This window comes from Chiloscyllium punctatum, chromosome 22, assembly GCF_047496795.1.
Source record: "Chiloscyllium punctatum isolate Juve2018m chromosome 22, sChiPun1.3, whole genome shotgun sequence".
In the NCBI taxonomy this organism is placed as follows: Eukaryota; Metazoa; Chordata; class Chondrichthyes; order Orectolobiformes; family Hemiscylliidae; genus Chiloscyllium; species Chiloscyllium punctatum.
The window spans coordinates 42,101,206-42,117,314 of NC_092760.1; the positions used below are offsets into that span (position 1 = coordinate 42,101,206).

Sequence of the window (16,109 nt, forward strand, 5' to 3'; positions counted from 1 at the left end):
GTGGGTCAGGAGTCATGCGTAGACCAGACAAGTATGGTACATTTCCACTCCAAAAGGGGCATTTGTGAACCAGTTTTTGTTTTGAAATGACAATGCTTACAATTAGACTAGCTTTTGATTCCAGACTGAATTCAAATGTTACTATTCACCTGGTGGGATTTAAATCACTGTCCTCAGGATATTAGCTTGGAGCACCAGGTCAGTGACATTAGCGCTCAGCCACCACCACCCCAACTGATTTTAGTTGTTGTTCCTGAGTAACCAATTGACATCAGTATTGACCTTTGGATGAGAAAAGTTCCAGTCTAATTTTGTTTTGTACTCTTCATATTAAACTGTAGTTGAATCAACCCTTCAATACTATGCAACCATTTACTTTGATCAGCTTTGAAAATTCTCATCATAAATCTGGGAATCTTTGATTTTAGTTTTGAAGTCTTCTCTTTTTAATGAAAATATGTCAAAGTCTTCAGTTAGCACCCCACTCTTGGCTCGAGCCTTTAGTGTACCAGAGTGTACCAATTAACCTTGTCACGTGGCACTTATCAAACGCTAGGGAAACTGTTAATACACCATAACTTTACTTATAAATTTAGAGATTTAACCTCCAATTTACAGGTACAAAACCTGTTGCTTAGGTGATCCTGAAAAGCTCATGTGGTTCAGCTGAGGCCATGAGAAAAGAAAGGAAAGAAGAAATTAGCCCAATGGACTCCTAGAATGTGATCTCAAGCATTTGGTCTTAGCACTTTGCTGCAAGGACTTAAACAGTTTGTTTTGAAATATAATTTATTTTCATTATGGCTATATTTTGTAAAATACAAATGAATGAAAAGATTGCATAGTTTACATTACAAATATTTAGGTGATCTCCCACGATTTATATTCAAAGCATTGGCACCAGAGTAGATTTTGGTTTAGATACTGGCTTCTTCAGCATTTTGCTCTTTGCGTTTTTCAGGCGATAAACCATGTTTGCAACCTCATCGGATAAAACCTGTTGGGAATGTAAGATGGAATCACATTAATTTACTGTGGATATTTCCCATATTGAAGAGAATTGATGGTAGCAACTAGGATGGTGTAGTTGGTTGGAACTGTCCACAAAGGAGCAGATGTGGAATGGTGAATAAAGATTGTGTTTTTTTAAACACAGAGACTGAGAAAGAGAGTGAGAGAAAGACAGACAGACCATGGAATGAGCACCTGTAGTTGACCTGATACTTGATGTGTTTGGATCTGAAAGGGTTAATACTGACGAGTACCATAGGTATCACAAACTATGGAGATGTTATATTAATGTGTATATAGAACAGTTTAGGATCTCAAAGGCAAGTGACTGAACATCTGATCCTCTTCAAAGTCTCTGTAGCACTGTCTGTGATATTCATAGAATCAGTGTTCAAAAATATGGGGGGAGCAAGCAAAACAGCCACCAAAAGTTGTCAAATCACCTGAGAAATCTTATTTTTTGGGATGTTCAATCAGAAAAAAAAAGTTGTCCCTGTATGTGGAACTGAGAAATTTTGAAAGGAGCTGTTCTTTCAATACAGACAGCTTCTCCCCTGTCTTTGCTGATGATAGGCTCAATAATAAACCTATCATCAGCCAGTGTCAGAAAGAGAGCTAACCTGTGAATGTAGTGGTGAAGAACAAGACTGGTGAAGCTGGGGTCCTAGGACAGGAGCAAGCTTGCTGGAGGAGGCCAGGCTTGGGGATGGTGGAGTGAGTTTGCCGGTCCAGGCCCAGATTTGGGGATGGTGGAGTGAGGCTACTGGGCCAGGTCAGGGGGTGGAGTGAGGCTGCTAGGCTAGGCCCGGGTTGGCGTTTGTGTAGTGAGAATGTTGGGCCAGGTCAGGAGGTGGAATGCATGTGCTGGGCCAGGCCTGGATTGGGGGATGGTGGAGTGAGACAGTTGGGTGAGGCAAGGACCAGAGGTAATGGGTATGGAGTAGGTCTGCTGGGCAAAGCTGGGTTGGACTGTGACTTGTGTGAAAGGCAGCAGCCAGTTTGAATTTCAAGGCTGACAGAAATAAGAGGCTAGAATTGGGATGGGAGAGAAGCCAGTGACTGTAGAGGAGAGAAGACCGTGGCTGTAAAGGGGAGAGGGAGGATGTCAAGGGAAGACTGTCAATAAAGTTGGCTAACTGGGAATGGGAATACTTGAATTCCCAGATAAAGAATTCCATGCAAATTCATGTTTTTTTTAAATGAAATGTCTATCTGTTATTTGTAATAAAACTTTTGGTTGCTAACTTATAGCTGTTGTGCCAATTCAGATACTTTGTTGTTTGGGAAATTTAAGCTTTCCTTGTAGGCTGTGGCTTTAAGTTTAGTGGACTGTAAATAATCCTTGAGGTTCATGACAATTTATTTTCATCCCGCCCTAAGTAAAAGTACCCATATGTCAACACAAATACAGATGTTAAAATTACTGCATGATTGCATCTAATCTAATGAAAAGGTTAGTTAGAATGAAATGTAGCCACAGAAAATGAACAAGAGGCTCTCAAATCAAAAAGCAGTCCTTGCGAAATCTTAAAATGAACCTTTGGGAAAGCAAAATTATTCTGACCACTGAATATGACCTGTAACTAGTTGCTATAGTAAACCAGCAGGAAGTGGGTTTCCTCTATCACACTGAATCAAATAAATTGTGCAATTCTTACTCAAGGGGATGAGGCAATGTCTCATACAGTGTAGTGACCTTGCATAAAATCATGAGAGATTGAAGTAGCCCATTCTGTCCCTCAAACCCACCTTGCTATTCTACAAGATCATGGTGGATCTTTTTCAGCCCACAACTCCTCTTTCATGCCCCATCAAAATCTTGCATGTTTCAATAGTGTTCTAAGCTCTAATGACAAAGTCCTAACCTGTTTAACCTTTCATATCAGGAATCAGCCTCATGGATCTCTTTTGAACTGCCTCCAATACCAATATGCCTTTCAATTTGGGGACCAAAACTGTACATAATACTCTAGGTGTGGCCTCACAAACACCTTGTACAGTTGTAACAAGACTTCCCTGTACTTAATCCAATCTCTTAGTAATAAAGTTGCCACCTTAATTATTTGTTGCACCTGCATGCTAACATTTTTGTTTCATGCACAAAGACACCTGGATCTCTCTGAAATCTCTATCCATTTAAGTAATAGTTTGTATTTGATTCTTCCTACCAGAGCACATGATCTCACATTTTCATTAGATGACCTTCATCGAACTCCATCTGCCAGGTTTTCACTCAGCCAATCTGTATTTCCTTACAGATTTCTCATGTCCTCATCACAAAATGCCTCCCACCTATTTTTGTATTAGCAGCAAATTTTAGTATGTTACTGGCTTAGAGGGAGCAGAGTTTACTGTAGATGGTAAATAACTGAGACCCTAGGACTGTGCCACTCTGAAAAAAGATTCATTAGTCCTGATTCTCTGTCTTTGTGTTTTAACCAATCCTCAAGCCATTGCCCTAAATACTGTGAGCTCCTATCTTGTGCAATAACCTTTTATGTGGCACCTTATTGAATGCCTTCTGAAAATTGAAATAAACTACATCTTCTGGTTCCCCTTTATTTGCTTGTTATTTCCTCAAATTTGCCAAACATGATTTCCATTTCAGAAAACCAATGTTTGTCTGTGTTAAGCTTTTCTAAACGTCCTATTATTTCTTCCTTAATAATGGACATTTTCCCAATGACAGATGTTAGGCTAATGGGTCTATAGTTTCCTGCTTCCTGTCTCCTAAACAACATGGTATGCAGCAGTGTGGATTTAATTTGACTTCTTGTATCACATAGGATGAGCAGCAGTGCATGATCTTCACACTCAGGTTTAAGTTGTTCAGCACAGTAAGCAGCAGGGAAGAGCTGCAACTTTAAGAAGTGACTGAAAAAACCTTTCTGGCAATCCCCAACATTGGGGAATACTTTAATGAGTAGTGAAAACATCACAGAGCTGGTTAAGAGATGTGTGGCTACTGAGAGTTAGCACCTCCCTGGTGAAAAAGAAATTTTTAAATGACCTAGTAATCCAGGTTGGAAAAGTAAGAAGTTAAAAAAAAAACCAGACCAGATTGAGCATTGTCACCACAGTGATCAGGCACAATGAGGCAAGGCTATGGAAATGGAAATAAATGGCCATAATAGAAGAATATATCCAAACTAGTAGACCTGGTGCCAGTAATTAAAGTGATAATGGTCGGCCAGATCAAAAGTTGGCCTGGTCTAACAGAGAAAAGTAGTTTAGGAGACTTTATTTAGGCCATGGGAAATTCAAGAGATTAATTCAAGCTATTCAAGCCATGATAAAGATAGGAATCATTTATTTAAACTGCAAGAAGTATGAATCATTCAGCAAAACCTGAGTAAAGTGGGAATCATGTATCGAAGCCTGGTGTCTTCCAACAAAACCACTAGAGAAATAGGAATGATTTATTATGCCAAACACTGAAACAATGAAAAAGGCAGGAATCCTTTATTGCAGAATGTGGGAAAACCATCTAGTAAAGCAGCAAAGTGCAAAAATAACTTATTACTACAAATTGAACACTTAAGCAAGAAAAAATATATCATTAGATTAGGAAGACATGGAATGAGAATATTACGAGGAAGACTTTATCTCAAAGATGGGCCAACTAGAAAACAGAATTGGATATCTTGGAGAAAACAGTTTCAAAGATACACATTACCTTCCAAATTAGAGAATAGAACAGAAGCTGAACAATCAACTATGCTCTATATACATTGGGAATAAAGTTGATGATCTCATAGCTTGCCATGGTACAAAAGAAAGACCAGATACTTTTGAAGGGGTAATGGAAGCCTTTGACAATTAGTTTAACATGAGAGCAAGTAAAATTCTTGAAAGAGCACAATTTAATACAAGAGTTCAAAAATCAATGGGATCCAAAGATGATTTCATTAATGATATCCACAGATTAGGGGAGAAATGTAACAATGGTGATTTCAAGTCAGAATTCATAAAAGAGAAGGGGAATGGGTCTGGGTAAGTTACTCTTCGGAGGGTTGGTGTGGACTTGTTGGGCCGAACGGCCTGTTTGCATACTGTAGAGATTTTATGATTCTATGATTCTAAGACATAGGATTACTGTAGGAATTGCTGACATGTCTTTGTCAGCTTCATTACAGTCAAAAGAAGATCTGACTACAGGAAAAGCCATTCAGATGGTCAGTCATGCAGAAATCAAGAAGGAGCACAGATCAATCCTAAGAGGAGAAGATCAATATTGGGGCAGATAATCAGCAGTGTCCATTCAGTTTTTAATATATAAAACTACAAATAATATTTGTGAGAAACTAGGTCGGTGAGTAGGACACACATGAAACATGAAAAGCATTGTCAATGATATAAAACAAATAGCCTCAAGGGCACAGGCAGTGACCAGCTATTAAAACTGAATGCTTTATCTGTCACACAATGGACCATTTTCAGAAAATGTGTCGAGGTCAGACACTGTTTCAGAAAGCAAGAAATCAAATATCTATCCACATAAAAAGCTTAATAAGTAGGCTAATCTACAACAGACAAAAAAACCTAAAGTGTTCCTGGATGAATAGGTGATCCAGACCCTACATGTTGACAAACTGATATGTCAAGTCACACGCATCAAGTTAGACATAGGGCGAGTGCACTATATTATCAGACAATGAGTCATGCGTAAGAAAAGTTTATCTGCGGCTGACAAGAGTGCAGTTACATGGTCAAGAAGGCATTGCACTTCAGACTAAAGGTATGCTACAGGCAATTCTTCAATATGCAGGATATATAATACTAGAAAACTAGTATATACTTCATCATCACAAATACTTACTCTTCAGTAGAAAGGCATATCTTGACCTCAGTCTTCTTCAAATGGCAAAATGAGTTAAATGATGTAAATTCAAAGAAGAGAAGGGCAAGCAACAACCAAAGAAGGGCCAGTCAGACAAAGGACAGCTGGTAGAAGATTTTAAAGTACACTCTAGACTTATTGGTAGAACCTAAACAAAAAACAGAATCTATCAAGATTTGTTGTGTTCATGTGAGACATTTGTTTCATCATTTCAACAAAATGGACACCTATGAGTGCACTAGATTGGCACAAATGTTTTCTGCTGCTGTTAACACCGAAGCACATGCAGACTGCAAGAAACAGCAAGGTTTATGAGAACAATCAACAATCAGATAGCCAATGAACCTTAGCCCATAGATGAATCCATAGTGATATAGCTCAGAGTGCAACACAGACTGGTTATAAAATAGCTAAGAAAAATTCAAGTCTGATTTTGATGCTAAGGAGATTGGGAAGAGGGAAGTTCAAGCAAATTATCTGACTTCTTCATCTTCCCAAGAAGGATCCTAAGTAACTGAGATAGATATCATGCTAAGCCAGAAACAATCCTCAATTAGAACTGAGTAATTGAATATGTTGGTTTTGCCAATAATGGAGTCACTGAGCGTGAACAAGAGTCTGAAGAAATTAACATGCTGAAATAAAAAGCTTGTGTGCTTTTTCAGCATAAATCTACAAACACATTAAGAATAACAATATGCTGACAATGATTGAAGATGTGGTGCATATACTTTCAAGAAGGGACCAATTCATGCCCAATTGTTAAATGTATTGCAAGAAAGAAATTGCCTGCTTCAGAGATTTAGACTGTTGCAAAGCATAAATTGTCTGATTCAAAAGATGTTCCACCTCCATGCAGAAGGATGGAAATGGCCTGCAGGTTAGAGCAACCTACAAACCTCAGACTGTCAGGAAGAGAAACAAAGGTAACCAGCAAACTACCAGTCTTCCAAATCAGAATATGTATAGGAGGATAGTGAAGCCTCCATTTTGCTTGAATTTGCAAATTTAGAGACTTGGGTAAGACGGGATAGTGATAAATATAATGATATACCCATAAAAAATATGATATTAATCTTGGAAAAAAAGCTTGCAGGAAGATGTTATCTATGACAGTGAAAGGGTTACTTACGGTTTGATTGATTAGATTCCCTACAATATGGAGGGCATTTGGCCCAACAAGTCCACACCAACCCTCCAAAGAGTAACCACCCAGACCCATTCCCTCAACTAATGCACATAACAGTATAAGCAAATCCTCATTGCCAAGTCACCTGACCTGAACATTTTTGGATTATGGGAGGAAACCCACACAGACACAGAGAGAATGTGCAAGCTCTACACATACAGCTGCCTGAGGTTGGAATCAAACCCAGGACCTGGCGCTGTGAAGCAGCAGTGCTAACCACTGAGTTACTGTGCCAGGTTAATACTAAGGAGTGCCTTAAGCACCACCCACTATGTTGATATCATATGGACTATGGGTAGAATGGTTTAGGATTTCAAAGGAGTAAGACCTAACATCTGGTCCTCCTCAAGGAGGAGTCCCTGTAACAATGTTTATCATATCAATGTAACCTGTCTAATTCTTGTGTGAACCTGAATAGCTGTGAGGCTATTCTACAGTAGGAAGCATTATGGCTAAATTTGACTTGTTGGCAATCCTGTTTGCTTCACCACCACCCCTCCCCTTCTACCCTGCACTAAACCAGGGAAATTAGTCAATTGTAATACTTCAAATACCTTTCCCGGCTGCCACCAATGGTTTCAAACTAATGCCTGAAAATAAACTGGTTTATTTGGAAAATTAAACTGATGTAGAAATGTACCTTAAAAACAGAATCACTGTTTTCTGTTATGTTCTTTCCTTGTGCTATGCTTTCCACCTGAAAGAAGATAATTGTAAATAAAAAAACAGTTTTGTGTGAGGCAAACTGTAAAATAAACCACACTTTGAAGGTACAGTGTGTCAAAGATGTAGCATTTTTGAAAGGAGTAATATTTCTCATTATTCTTTCTCTTTCAGTTTCTAAACAACTGATTCACACAAATGCGAGATATCCAAATAGACTTGATAGTGAGTTTTAACTTGACTAGTAGGAACATCAGAGCTGAATTTGAAAATTTCAAAGACCCACAACATCCCAATGCATTTAGCTCAATAGAGTTTACATCTATGATCTTCTGTGATTTCCATTGCTCAATGCATTGGATAAGCTCGTTCATGTGTAAGGACAACACCTCTTACTTTCTTTGGACCAAAGCTGTTGAATTATATTTGATGCTGCATAAAGAGCCACAGGGAAAATACATGTGTCCTACATTTACCAAAGCATCATGTTATTACTCACTGGGAAATATCTAAACTTAATATTCACCTGCTGAGGGTTTGTCAGGTCTTCACACACAACTGCCACAGAACACAGCCAGTTCTGATAAATGTCATCCTCCTTTTGGTTCTGTTTTTTTTCACTGAAAGTGGACAGAGTCAGTCAGTAACACTTCAAACCAAAACTACTTTATATGTGTAATGCCTTATTTATAGAATTCAACAGAAGGAGAGAGTGTGTGTGTGTGGGTGTGTTTGAGTTTGATATTAGGTTCCACTCTGTTTATATTGCTTCTCCAACCAGCATGTGCAGGCCAAACATTCACTAAACACAGACAGAAAACTAAACAGTTGACCACATTCATTTACAGTTATGGACACTGAGGCATGACCTCAATGACAACCTCTTCCCACCCCTCCCTACTACGTAGTGCTTCTATTGAATGAAGGTTATGTTGCTGCTATAGGGTAAATAGAGCAATAAAGTCTTCCACTCTTGACTGTAAGATTGGGGAGAAGGCACATTGCTGGGTTAGAGCAAAAAAGCCTTATATCACAACTTACTGTGTTATAACCAGCTTGGGAATGCAATCTCAGTATGAAAATTTCTCACTTTGTTGTGAAAAACATGCACAAAAGTCATCCAAACTAGAAAGTTTCCTTTTCATTAGAAGTTTCATTCCTGATTAATGTAATTAGTAGCTTTTTCTAATCACTGTGGAATTTTGTAATTGGCTTTCTAAATTTGTTTCAGATTCTGGGAATGGAACTCTTGCATGGTTATCCTGCCCACATTTTGAATATGCAACTATGTGAAACCATTTGGTTTAAATGGGTTAATGCTGGGTTAATATAGTGGACATGGTTAGAAGACTGTTATGTTCACGTGTTGTGCTTTACTATTTTGAATTTGGGTTTAAATCAATTTTGGGCTTGGGTTTTAGTGGGGGTGCTGTTGTGGGGGAGGGGCGTGGTTGGAGGTAGGGGATTGTGGGAAATGTTTCCCATTGATGGACCACTGATAGGGTCCTACCTGAACTCAGTTTAATTGGCACTGGCTAAGGATTATAACAAACTATTTCAGCCTGCATTTCTCTTCCTCTCATTGAAAATATTGAACATGGCTGGAGAGCAGCTCATGGGCATTGACAACTCTTCACATGTAAGGTTCAGAAGGAAATTAGATTAGATTAGATTACTTACAGTGTGGAAACAGGCCCTTCGGCCCAACAAGTCCACACCGCCCCGCCGAAGCGTAACCCACCCATACCCTTACATCTACATCTACATCTACCCCTTACCTAACACTACGGGCAATTTAGCATGGCCAATTCACCTGACCTGCACATCTTTGGAGTGTGGGAGGAAACCGGAGCACCCGGAGGAAACCCACGCAGACACGGGGAGAATGTGCAAACTCCACACAGTCAGTCGCCTGAGGCGGGAATTGAACCTGGGTCTCTGGCGCTGTGAGGCAGCAGTGCTAACCACTGTGCCACCGTGCCGCCCAGTTTATTTGCTTGTAGGGCATCACAGCTCAGTAAGAATGTGACATCCCATAAATGAACAGAAGAGCTATGGTAGAGTAACCAGTGTTAAGAACCAACCCAATTCCTATTTTTCCCTCTCTGACCACACAGCATTTGATGCTAGGTGTAGAATCAGAGTGTAAGAATTCTGTATACAGGCCTATACAGTACATATTAAATATCTTTCTGTCACATCTGCATTGAAATCAGAGTATACTGCACCCATCATCTGCTCCAGAAAACTATGGAGCTCCTCGTCTCTTTCAACTGTATCTGAAATTGAGGGCTATTTCTTGTTTTGGTTTGCTTTTACCACTGAGCCCTGGTGTATCAATTCTCTCACACAACAAGGTACCTGACTTTGTAACATTTCACATTACTTAAGCTATCTTTTCACATCACTCACTGAACTCTTTCCCTCTTGGAAAGACCAATCACTCTATATAACAATCATTTATTTAATATGGAAGAAAGTTCTATTACACAATCTTTTGGATGAGCTCTTTCTGTGCTTCCACCTCCCTACGAGCTTCTTTCACTTTACCCTCCATTGTCAATCGACCACTAAGTTGTGCTGCATGTATTCCCAATACAGTTATGTTCACATTGTCCTCAACCAAGGAGCTGAAAAACAAGAGGAAACATCTAAAATAAACCAGTGCCACTCGATCTTTCTTCATATTATTGTAATACAAAACATTGACTGACGAAGTAATGCAGACAAAATTTCTTTAAACTATGTGCTTGTAAATCCTATCTATTCCTCTCTATATCATTGATAACTTTGCAGAAAAATGAACTGTAAGCTGGGAATACTCATTTAGGGATGAGCATGGATAGATTAGGAAATAATGCTTGTTGGTGTTAATGATGCAACTTGCCACTAACAGGGTTGCTAGGTTAAAACACAAATACCTTTAAAAGACAGCCTTTTATTCCAACATCAAGAAGCATTGGAGAAGGAAATAGCCAGGTTATGAAAATCTTTTACATAAATGATTACACGAGGTAAGACATTAAATACTTGTGCAACAAAGAATACAATTAAGGAAAAGCAAATATCAAAAGCAAAGGGATAATGTTACAGGAGACAGGACCCCAAAAATGTACAGATATTTGTTCAATGATCTGGAGTTGTTAAGTGCCTGATAAAGTCGAAGCCAACAAACTTTATAAGACAGATACAAAGTTTTGTTTTTCAAAATTTCGATGGCATTCAAGAAGAGATATTATCAACATTTTTGAAAATGGATCTCTCCTCATAAAAGTCCTTACACATAAGATTTAGATGTATGACTGGAGGTAATGCTTCATGCGGAATTTCTAATGTTTTTGAAGAATAACAATTCCAAGACAAATCTGCCTCCAGCACTTAAAATCAGCTTTTATAAATAAGGAAGAGAATCCAAATGATCAGACTCCTAATTTCAGATCAATTCCCTCTGATAATCATTCTCCTTCTCATAGTCAGGCCTATTCTCCATCCCTTAATCAGATAATCTCACTGGCCCTCATAACTGTGTCTGTTCATTCATAAAGCCACAATATTGTCACTTTTGACATCAAGTACACCACCTTACCTGTTGAAGAACTAGATTCTGCTTATTTTACAAGGCAGGTATTATTTGGGAAATTAATGTGAGCAAACACACTTGAATTTGCAAATGTATTGGAATGACCTTGCTTTACAACTCAGATAAATATCAGCCGGTGGTGGAGGGCTGGTGAGATTGTTCTGAGGGTTAGTGTACAAAGCACAGCCTGTAGTACCTGTTGCTTGTGATATGTCTCTCCTGACTGATGACTCGACAGGCCTGTCTGTTATCCTGAGTGGTGAAGCTGACTTGTAGCTGAAAAGGCAACTTCTCGATCGCCTGGACAGCTAAAGGAATTAAGAGAGATTCACAAAGTCTGAGTCACAGAGGCCAAGTAACTGGAACATCACATCAAACACAATGGACAGAACTTAATTTCCCCTCTGCTCCTGGAGGTGAGTTGCATGTCTGGAGTGGATATTGCTTGATCAGGTGGGAGTATGTAGGTTAGAAATTGCCTACCTTTCTCCTATAAATCCAAGCTTCAAAGGCCAATGTTAACCCATTGCTCTGCAACTATTGGGATTCAATCAGTGGTGTATAGGGAGTTCACTTGACTCAAATGGTGGTGGTGCTAAGTGGAAAGATGGTGGAGTTCCAATTTTAGCATGCACTAATTTTCTGATCATGGGACCTGATATGAGGAAGGGGGAAGCCCACAATCCAGTGATCACATGATGAACCTGCTTAAGACCCAAGTGTGTTAGCAACACACACCCCCACCCCAAGGGATGCTGCTGATAGTAGTGAGAAGGACCCCTCCTCATAGTTTCAGGGAAGCAGGAACAGAATGGAATTGAACCACTGCCTCAAATCTTGATTCTCCCATGAGCCCCCATATTCCACATGCCCCTTTCTTGCCCCCTTATGCTAAGCCGCTTACACTTCTCCCACAAATCCTTCACACCCACCTTCCGTGTACCAGCCATGCACAAAATCCAATGAGTCATTGACAAGTTTGTATCAACTTCAGGATTATTTCACAATTAGCAAACAGGTTTTGAACAGCTACTTTGTGTTTCAGTTCACGGCTTCATGAAGGTGTCCATCAATCACAGCCATTTGTGCTATAAATATCAAACGTTTTCATCCACTCTAGACTTTTGAATCTTGTGTAGGCAAATACACATGCACAAAACAGCAGGTTATTCCAACGTAATGGAGATGTCAATCAAGCAAAGCTTTCTTTCCCTCTGCTTGTGTATAACCATCACTAGCTGAGATCGAACTGTATTAGTTATAGTTGGAGTTCAGCTAGGAATTCACACTTCAGACCAGGAAAAACTGAAGGCCTCATTATGAATACCTGGTTGAATTGCCTGCCCATACCCTGTGTACCATAATAAAGTTAAGAATAGGTGGAGTATCAGAGGGCTCCTGAAATTTATGGCCCAGCGAGACAGAGAGATACAGAGAGAGAGAGAAACAGAGACAAAGACAGAGGCAGAGAAGGGATAGTGATGTGATTTTATGACCAATTGCAGTTAAAGGCAGTGCCTCTGTTGGCACAAGTTAGGCTAGGTACCATTGGTGCTTCTCTCACAAACCTGAAGGTCCTCAGTTTGATCTTTATTTTGCTGAGTTCAAATTGATACATTAAAAATGACAGTGGTGTAGAGGTTTTCTAACCACCTCTGGAGCAGGTGATAGTTGAACCCAGGCCTCCTGGCTCAAAGGTAGGGACACCACCACTGCACAAGAGCTCTTGATAATTAGCTTGTGTTAACCTTAGCTGATATCAGATAACCCGTCATTAGACATATGTTAGATCTTAGAATGTCCAATTGTTATACAGCATTGCCGATTGGAAAGAGTGAGCATGTGGGTATCAAGTAAAAACAAGATTCTCACAATTGTGAACCCTTCAACAGTTGAATAATCTGTAACAATCAAGGTGACAGAGGGTCAGATATATGAGATGCCTGAGGTCTTGCTGATAACTCTGCAGACATAGGTCAGTAAAGCTTTCAGTCTTCAAATTAGAACAAAAATAAAATGTATTTTTGGAATTGAAACAAATCCGCAGCAAGAGTTCAGGATGAAACTAATATTTGTGTTTTATTTAGTATAATATTAATACCAGTATTCGATATTTATATTACTGAATTATTGCAGAAGATTAAGTGGTATGATTCCAAAACTTCTTCAGAAATAAACACTTTAAGTGTTAAGTTTTTTTTGCATGTATTTAATGAACCATTTACACTTTTGTATGTAATGCATCTGCTTGCCACAAGGTGGTGGATGTTGCTTGAGCCTGAGGTGGTTTCATGCACAAAGGATGATACTTAATGTCCTTCCTTGAGATGAATTTTGAGATGGGGCATTTAATCAGGCAGGTAGGTGCTAAGTAGATCTGCCATCTTGCCACTTTGTTGCCTCTGTTTCTAATATGTCTGTAACAAAAAAAAACTTGTGGAAGGTCTTTCTGCCCCACCATTCATTAAGGCTTAGAAGTGGACAGTTAATGCTAACTTATGGGCTTTATTTTGTCACTGTTGGCATTAACTCTGTGGTGGGCAGGGTACCCGTGATGTGGGAAGCCCAATAAGCAAATCCATTGCAGGCTTTCGGGGGACTCCCTCTTCATAGGCACTCAAGTGTTCATCAAACCCAGCATTGGAGTAAACCAGTTTCCTGACCTTCTTGACTTACACCTTCACTGATCCCTATCCTACTGTCATTCACTGAGGCCTGGGTCCCTTGTTAGTCCTATGTTTCTGACTCCTGTTTCTGACTCTCTGTTTCTGCCGTACTCCAACTTGTGCTGTACCGATTCAGCTATGTTGATAGCTGCTCAAATATTGTACCTACTCAAAGCTTTTAACTTTGGTGTCAATGACAAGTGGCTAAGGGTCTAAAGGACTCCTGTGGCAGGAATTTCATTCTGAATCAGAGACATGTTTGGAAGTAAGTGGTCTGGCGATTTTGCAAGCAGCATGTATGTTGCCAATACCAACCTGTCCACAGACATGGCTACTGGCCACATGCACAGATAGTGATGATGTATCATGACGTTGCAAAAGAGCCTGTTAGCTTGCCTAGTGGTCTCTCTGGCCATCCTTCTGGCTGCTGCCACACGTTCTCCCAACCCCATGGCTTGCTGCACTCATGAGGCACAGTTCACCACTTCAGTCATGGAGTGAGGCAACATGAGAGGTGGCAGGTGAGGCACTAAGGACTCTTGCTGTGGTAAAACTCTGCAGTGCCAAGTCAACTCCACCACACTGTAATAGCCATTGATTTTGATCAGAAAGCTGTGTTTCTGGGTATGTTTGCGCTGCCACCTAGTGGTGGTAATCTTCTTTCCTCCGACAGGAATTCTGGTTGTCTCTTTCACCACATACATCTTCCCTAGCACTCCAATTGCCTCCCAAGCCCCCACAATTGTTTAAATGTTGCCCACTCCACACTTCATTTCAACTCTGCAGAAGAGTCATCTCAACTCAAAATGTTAGCTTGCTCTCTCTCCATGGATGCTGCCTGACCCGCTGTGATCTCCAGCATTTTTTGTTTTCAGTTGACAATAAACACAGCCTTTTGCAACAAAGACAGTATATTCATAGATTCGTACAGCACAGAAAAGGCAGCCCATCGAGTCTGCACCAAAAGTGCACTAACCCCAATTTCCTGCACTCGTCCCATATCATTGAATATTATGATGTTTGAAGTGCTCTTCCAAATATTTTTTAAAAGGTTATAAGGTTTCTGGCCTCCACTAGTTTCTCAGGCTGTGCATTCCAGACTCCCCCCACCCACTGAGTGAAGAAGTCTTTTTCCCAAATCCCTTCTGAATCTCCTGCCCCTTACCATAAAACTATGCCTTCTCATGATTGACATCTTAACCAATAGATACAGCTGCTCTCTATTCATCCTAGCCATTCCACTTGTCATCTTACAGCACTTCAATCATGTCCCTCCTTGGTCTTCTCTGCTCTAAAGAAAGCAATCCAATCCTATCTAGTCTCTCCTTATAGCTCAATTTCTTCATCCCAGGCATCATCCTGGTGAGCCTTCCCCATACCGCCTTGAGTGCTTTCACAACCTTCCTATAGTGAAGTGACCAGAATTGCACACAGTACTCCAGCTGTGGCCTAATCAATACTCTCTACAACTCCAACATCACCTTCTTGATCCATTACTCTATGCCACGACTGATGAAAACAAGTGTCCCACATGCCTTCTTAAGTATCCTATTCATGTAATTTGCTGACTTCAGGGATCTGTGAATCATTACCCCAAGATCTCTCTGCTCTGTAAGCCACCCAGTGGCCTGCCATTCATTAAATGCTTCCTCATCTCATTTCTTTGTTCAAAGTGCATTATCTCACAGTTATTAGGGTTAAATACCATCTGACACTGATCTGCCCGTGTGACCAACCCATCTATGTTTTCCTGCAACCTACAACCATCTTCTTTGTCATTAACCACTCGACTAATCTTGGTGTCGTCTGCAAATTTGCTGAATACTCTCCCCATATTCTCATCTGTATCATTTACTTTTATAATAAATAGTAAGAGTCCCAATAATGATCCTGTGACACACCACTGGACACCAGCCCCCAGTCACCTGAACAGCCTTCTGCCACTACCCTTTGTGCCCTATTACTAAGCCAGTTTCTGATCCATCTCACCATGTTTCCATGAATTCCATCTGCTTTAACCTTCTCAATCAGTCTCCCATGTGAGACCTTGTCATATAAACTACATCAAAGGGTCTGCTTCCACCCACTTGATCACATCTTCAAAAAAAAACTAACACATTTGTTAGGTAAGACCTCTGACAAAGCCTTGCTGACTATCCC

General features: G+C 40.0%; 1 protein-coding gene across 1 annotated transcript in view; it reads right to left on the reverse strand.

The window, feature by feature from the left end:
- Positions 1 to 808: 808 nt before the first annotated feature.
- LOC140493576 (circularly permutated Ras protein 1) overlaps positions 809 to 16,109 on the reverse strand; it is an 80,180-nt gene continuing 64,879 nt past the window's right edge. Inside the window, exons 16-20 of the mRNA XM_072592155.1 lie at positions 11,480 to 11,591; positions 10,193 to 10,333; positions 8,230 to 8,323; positions 7,681 to 7,737; positions 809 to 997 (exon numbers count right to left, since the gene is read on the reverse strand). Coding sequence (XP_072448256.1) covers positions 887 to 997; positions 7,681 to 7,737; positions 8,230 to 8,323; positions 10,193 to 10,333; positions 11,480 to 11,591 — 515 coding nt within the window. The 3' untranslated portion in view covers positions 809 to 886. The remainder of the gene's footprint in view (positions 998 to 7,680; positions 7,738 to 8,229; positions 8,324 to 10,192; positions 10,334 to 11,479; positions 11,592 to 16,109) is intronic.